Source organism: Quercus suber, unplaced genomic scaffold, assembly GCF_002906115.3.
Source record: "Quercus suber isolate HL8 unplaced genomic scaffold, Cork oak 2.0 scaffold_68, whole genome shotgun sequence".
NCBI classification, from domain to species: Eukaryota; Viridiplantae; Streptophyta; class Magnoliopsida; order Fagales; family Fagaceae; genus Quercus; species Quercus suber.
The window spans coordinates 662,321-669,518 of record NW_027069533.1 but is presented as its reverse complement, the minus strand read 5'-3'; the positions used below and the strand labels follow the sequence as shown (position 1 = coordinate 669,518).

Sequence of the window (7,198 nt, the reverse complement as noted above, 5' to 3'; positions counted from 1 at the left end):
GTTGAATTGAAAATTAAAAACTCAAAGGTGACGATGGAATTATATTTATATCATCCAAGAAGTTTGAAAATGGTCATAAAATGATGTAGGATTTCTTAATCCTCACTGTGAGACCGAAAATGCAATCATACAACACTTTAGGAGTATAATAATAATGTTCTTTCTTCTATCATATAATAGTATATCACATTAATTAAATTCATAATAAGACTCATCATTTATGTGAGAGGAAGGAGTACGACATTATTGTACTCTGAGATTATCCAATAATTTTCCAAGAAATCCGTATTTGATCATGCATATCAATCAAGCCATTGAGAGTAACCATTAATCAACTACCTCGTTGAATACCGTTAGCCCAGACAAATAATTGGCCTTACTAATATCTATAAACACAATTTCCTCGTAAAATAGAAGCAGCCTGAGAGCAGTATTAATGCTTACATAAGCCAGTGTCATGATTTATTTATGATAGGAAAGCAAAAACCAATTTCTTTCTAGCTTAACGATTAGTATGTAACTTCACAAGCAAGAACACATTTGTGCTGTCATGATTTATTTGTAACAATGTATAGAAACTAAGAGTTTATTGAATGGCATCAATTGCTGAATATATATGATATCCATGTTTACATATAGTAAGAAACAAGAATATTACAATGGCATGATAACAAAAAAAAAAAAAAAAAAATTACATCAAATTTATTCCTCCTCAAGTTTGTCATTGTTTTAGCTTCTGTGCTCTTCCTTCTTCCAAACGCCACCTCTAAAGCCGAAATCATCAACTGGGAAAGATCCCAACTCCGGACACCAACTCACATTCACAACTCTTAATGAAGGCATAACTTGTTGCACCATCAACCATTCCACTCCCAAATTCGAGAGAGATTCCAACATCAAAGCCTCAATCTTCCAGACAGTATTAACATCCCCCCAAAATCTCTCATTCATCTCTGCAATATCACCAGAGGAGATTGAAAGAAACTTTAAGAAAGGAAGTGATATGGGGTTGAGCCACATTGGACTCATCTTTCCTGGATAGAATTTGAGACACAGCTCATGGAGTTGCTGTGGAGGAAAGAGTTTATCGACCTTGGTAATCAGGTCACTACCATGACTATCGAAGCAACTCATTGACAAATATTGCAGTTCTTGGAGATTTATCAATGCATTGACCTCATTGTCTCCAATCTCATCAGCCCGAGTTATTTGTAAACCCAATGTCCTGAGTTTAGTCAAATTTCTTAATTCACCAATGCGACAACCTTCTAATTGACTTGATCTGGCAGGTCTAAACCCCAACAATACCTCGAGGTTTGAAAGCCTTCCCAAGCCTTTGGGCAAGAATTCAAGTGAACCACAATGGCTTACATCTAAAACCTTGAGCTTCTTAAAAGTCACAATATAAGATGGAAGCATTTTTAAATTTTGACAATAACTCACATCCAAAATTTGAAGGTGGCTGATCTTCTCAAGTGAAGGTGGGAGTTGAATCAGTGGATGAGTGTTACTTAAACTGAGGTAGGCTAGGTGCTGAAGGGAACCAATCTGTTTCAATGTACCTGAGAGAGATGCTTCAAAGATTGATCTGGAAACATCCAATACCCGCAAGTACCGAGACTCGTGAACTTTTTTGGCCATGCTAGATGAAATCTTGTTTACTTCAGCAGTCTTATTTGTGGACAACAATGCCCGCAACTTTTGATTGGCAATGAGGTGCTTTGGGCCTAAATCGTTTTGGATCCCCAAATGACGACAACTTGAACCCTTTTCATTATAGAATGCATCATCTTCTGCAACTTTTAGCACCAAATCACGAACCATATCATGAATTGTGCAATTATAAATAGTCCCATTGTAAGTCTTATCAACAACCTCAATCAAACAACGATTTGTTAAACCTGAGAAACAATCTTCCCCTGCTTCAGTTGTTGATCTGCCAGCCCTCAGTGGGACAAAACCTTCTCCAATCCACCAACGGACTAATTGATCTTTGCCTATGACACAATCCTCTGGGAAAATAGAGAAACAAAGGAAGCATGACTTCAGATAAGATGGGAGCTCATCATAGCTCAATTGTAGTGTAGCCCTCAATCCACTCTCAGAATCATCATTTTCAGCTAATTTATACCGGAAATCGTCTGAAATCCGCTTCCATTCATGATATTGAGGCGGTTTACAAAGCATCATTCCTCCAACTACCTTAATTGCTAATGGAAGACCCTTGCACTTCACTACAATCTCCTTCCCAATATTCTCTAGCTCAGGGATTGTACATTCACCACCACTGGCTGCAAATGCAATCTTTCGAAAGAGCAACCAGCTATCAGACCTACTAAGGCATTTAGGCCAATGGATTTTGTCCTCCTTTACTCCCATCTTTCGTACAACTTTCTCATTTCTTGAAGTAATAATAACAGTGCTTCCATTTCCTTTAGGTAATCCTTCCAAAATTCTTTGCCACCAAGCAACATCCTCGCCCCACACATCATCCATTACAATCAAATATCTCTTCCCTATGAGATATTGGTTTATTTTTCTCAGTAATTCACCTCGATCGTCTCCCAAACTTGCATCTCCCAGGTTCCTCAACATGCTTCTCATAATTTGTTCTTCAGTAAAAGTCTGGGAAACAGAAACCCACATTCTTCTTTCAAAGCGCACCTCTACTTCTCGATCATTGAAAACTTCATGAGCAATGGTGGTTTTTCCCAGTCCACCCATACCAACCACTCCAATTCCCAGTATGCCGTCATCTGCATTAAATACCCAATCTTTTATCTTTCTTTTGTCACCTTCCAATCCTACCACTTGTGTATGATCATACACAGGAGAGCTCCATCTAGGAAACAAGTCATTTTGGACTGGTTGGTTCAAAATTGATACTCCAAAATAGGGTCTAATGTCTTTCTTGATTTCGAGAATTTTCTTGTTGATTTCTTTAAGGCGCTTTCCAGTCTGATACTGGAATGGCAGTTTTTTAGGATAGATGCACATATACCAACCAGCGGAAAAGGGGTCATTATCCCTCGACTGAAGTTGGCAATCTGCTAGTATGTCTTCAGCTGCAAAAATCAGTTCTCGCAAATTGACCATGATCGTGTGAAGGGCTTGCTCCTTTCTTTTGAGCCTGTCAGCATCTTTGAGGAAGCCTTGCATTAATAAGAGTTCACTCTGTAATTTTTCAAACTGATCTCTGAATTCAACCAAAATGCGGCTCTCTTCTGAAAGAGCTTTAAGCAGGTTATCCAAGAAAACGGATACTACTGCATCCACCATATCTTTGCCTTGAAAATATTTTGAAGAAAATTAATTAGGAAAAAAAAAGAACTCTTCAATATTTAACAAAAATACTATTGCGAGAATCATTAAAGAATGAAGAAATCAAGAAATGCAATCAAGACTACTAAGAAAATTGCCTCACATGGGAGCCCTTTCCTATAGGAAACAATGATAGAGTCAAGATTTTCTCCCTATGTCTGTAATTAAATATATTGATTTTATTTTATTTTGAAAATAAAATTTCCTATTACAAACCAATACCTTATTACAAACTTTCTTGACAAATTTGTATATTTTGAAACCATTGTATCATCCCCCATCATCAATACCATCAAAAACAATAAATTTAATCACAAACACTTTGAAATATAAACCCATACTTTTACTAAAGAGACAACTTAATATGAATTTCGTAGTAATTAATAAACACTATAATTAGACTTGTCACTATTTAAACTGATAATATCTAAAAATTTCATTAGTTAAAATTAATTAGTAGAGGTCCTAGAATAATCACTTTTTAGGAACTAAAATAAAGTATGAGACAAAACCTCTTAATTATAATTTTTTGTAAAACTAGCAAACAAATTCAACCCAGTAAGTTTCTCCAAAAGAAAAAAAACAATCAACCCAATATAAGATTTAAGGTTTAAATCATTTTTCACCTAGCTGTACAATCTTTTCTTTTTCCATGTATTCTCTCTCTCTCTCCAACAGATGAACCATAGAAGGGTTTGAGAATAAGCCGATAGGGTGTGTTAAGTAATAAGTAATGGGGAGAGTGGTTATTTGTTTGAACAAATAGGTTCAAGAGAAGGTTTTAAAAAAAAAAAAAAATCATTTGTTTTGTTTTAGAGACTACTTTTGCTATATAAAAACATGTTCTTCATTATTATTTTTATTTGATCAGTCTATAGATTCTTAAAATTGCAAAGAGTTCTCTTTTTTTTTTTTTTTTTTTTTTTTTTTAAATTGCTTTTGTAATTGACACAATAATTTCTCAATAAGTGCAATTGAAAAAAAAAAAAAAAGATAAAATGAAGGAAACAATTAATCCCTAATACTTTACATATACCTCAAAACTTTTTAAATTTCAACTCACAACTATGTGACTCTGCCTCTGCTGGAAAATATTGACAGTATATTGAAATGTTATTAGATAACCATTGCCTAAAGCTGAATGGTTGAAGCTGATACAGCATCCAAGAGCTAGTCCAAAGCATATTTCATAATCTGGCTAAATTTCAAAAACAAATTCTCAACAAAGGGTAGATTACTTAAATGGGATTATAGGATGTCCCTAGTCCATTTTGTAGAAGAATTTTGGAAAGCAGGAATTACTTGTTTTACGATAGCATCTTTTCTAAAATAAATTGGAAGAAAGCAATAGAGATATGCTAAATTAAAAGGCACATGGATGTGGAGTTACAACGGACTACTACAAACTCAAAGGGTATGTGATAAATTACCACTTGTTCGGAAAAGTGTAAGTTGATGGTAAAGAGAATTTTAATCAGCTCCAATCACAGAATCACTATACTAATGGTATGAATTTACAGGCTGTTTAAGTGAAGCTAGCAAGGACTGTAATGTTAGGTGTACACATGTGAGTGAAGTTTCACAATAAATAATGATGAGAAGAATGAGTAGTTAGTATAACATAATTGAACTAGGAGGTAGCAATTGAGCTAAATGAGTAGTTAAACCTTAGATATCTCTATTAGAAACACTAGGAGGTGTCAATTGAGCTAAATTGTTTTACTTGATTAGTTTATATGTTCTGCTGTAATTTAGGCGGCTAAGCTGCTGGTGTTCTGTAAGTAGTGATTCTAGTTTGAATAAATTTTAAAGCATTTTTGCAGCAGAACTTATGTCTATGTAGTGGATGGTTGAGCTAGCTTCTATTGTTACTCCTAAATACTCTTTTGTGTTGTGGAATCTCTATTTTACTTGAAATGGTTTCATGGATAAGATTTTATTTTCTGGATTCAACAGTTTATAGACTACCATGTCATTTAATATCCAATATGAACCATGAAATGGATACATCTTCCCGAACAAACCGATGTGCACTAAGAATCTTCTTTCCTATTAACAAATTTCCCGAACCCAATAGCCAAGACTCAAAAAAAAAAAAAACTAGACAAATAATTTAAAGTCTTCATGCCATATATATAGATTTGGGTTTATAAATCAGTAGCCGCAGTTCATACAAATGAAATGCAACCGTAAAAATACAAGTTGGTAGAGACTATTAAACATCTAACTTAGAAAAGAAGTAAAAGGAAAAGAATGAAGTTCAAGTAATTGGGTATGTTAAAACTTACAATTGGCTTGTTCACAGGTTAAATTCTTTAACAATTATGCAGCCCAGTGTTGATGAAACCAAGTGAGTTTATCCTGCAAGAGTTGGAACCAAGCAATCGGAATAAATCAGAATAAACCATAATCTATCAATTATAAAACATATCTGAGTTTTGTAAGACACTTACAAATGAACCTTGTAAGAGAAGATCAGACAAGTTTTTCTTACTTCTCTTGAAGAAGTCTGGGAACTCTCAATTTGATTAAAGAAAAAGTCAATGTGAAAAATTTATGAACAATTTAGGAGCTGAATTTACGTAAACATCCTTCCATTAGGTGATCCAATGATAATGCTACCACTTTTACAGCAAAAGGACATTGAAGGAAATATGTTCGTCAACTCCACGGTCGGTCAACTATAAGTATTTAAATAAATAAAAAGGTTGTGCTTTTTTTTCCACGCGGTTTGATAGCCCAGAAGGATAGAAACTTCGTTGAGTACTACACTTTTTCCTGGTCAGTCTCTTCCTCTGGTTCTTGGAAATTGCTAAAGCTATTTCATTGATAAATTCTCATCCGGGGCACACAATTTTCCTTTCGTTACATACGTTTTCTTATCAACCAAACACGGCTGACACTAAATTTAACTCTTCAAAGTAAAAATTAAAAAAAAAAAAATTACTTACGTAATGGTTTATAAAGAAGTAGATGTTTGGTAAAAATGATGTAAATGTAAACAGAGGCCATGTCATCGTGTCTTGAGGTCGTTTTCATCTCTGTCAAGCCGTTGTAACCTTGGAGGCTTCGAAGGAACAAGTTGCAGAGAGCCAGAGAGTAAGACCAAAAGTCAATTTGTCGGAGACCAATGTCATATTCTATATCAAGTTACACGGAATATGAATTTTTCTTTTCTTAAACTTTTCTTTAGATACTTTTATTTGATAATCATTTATTTTTAACAATATCCTTTTCTTTTCTGACACTAAGCTTAGATATAAAACATTTTTATAACTTAAAAAAAAAAACTTTAATTACAGAAAGGAAAAAAATCTTTAAAGAGTATGATTGGGATTTTTTTTTTTTTTTTTTGGTGATGTATATTGTAGGGTCAGTTTTCGTCGCCCAAGCCCAAAGAATATGAGTTGGAGGCCTAACGAACCAAGAACAATAATTTGTAGAGAGTGGGTGAAGGTTTAGGCGCTAACGGCGTTTATGAAGCATGAACTCCTTTCCCTTTTATTGAAGAAAAATACTTAGAACAATTTACAACTGGGGGATGCTCCTCGGCCCATGGCCGAGGAGGCTTTCTTCCTCCCCCCCCCCCCAAAAACCCCCCTCCATATACACTTTGCTCACAGTTCTTATATATGCCCATCTTCTTCCTCCTGTTGATCATCTATTGGCCTTTCTCCTGACGGCCTATCCCATCAAAGGTCATATCCGTGCTCAAGTGGTTCACCCTGATCGATGTCGCCCTGGCAAGGGGTTACATCTTCATTAATGCGGCCAGAGGGGTTAGGTGAACGTATTCAATGCCGAGGTGACAGTTCGCCCAGAGCTTGCCCTTCTCAGCACCGAGGTCTCGGACGACCAAGGATAGGGTCATCCTCGG

The 7,198-nt window shown here is 35.3% G+C and overlaps 1 protein-coding gene across 1 annotated transcript; it reads right to left on the bottom strand.

Annotated features, from left to right (window-relative positions):
- Nucleotides 1–570: 570 nt before the first annotated feature.
- On the bottom strand, nucleotides 571–5,897 carry LOC112029424 (disease resistance RPP13-like protein 4). Its single transcript, XM_024062105.2, has 3 exons — nucleotides 5,775–5,897; nucleotides 5,610–5,682; nucleotides 571–3,287 (listed from the first exon to the last, which is right to left on the bottom strand). The coding sequence occupies exon 3, from the start codon at nucleotides 3,277–3,279 to the stop codon at nucleotides 730–732; it is 2,550 nt and encodes an 849-aa protein (XP_023917873.1). The 5' UTR covers nucleotides 3,280–3,287; nucleotides 5,610–5,682; nucleotides 5,775–5,897; the 3' UTR covers nucleotides 571–729.
- Nucleotides 5,898–7,198: the final 1,301 nt, after the last annotated feature.

Excerpts from the sequence above, each read along its gene's own strand:
- LOC112029424 (XM_024062105.2), bottom strand. The coding sequence starts at position 3,279 with ATGGTGGATGCAGTAGTATCCGTTTTCTTGGATAACCTGCTTAAAGCT.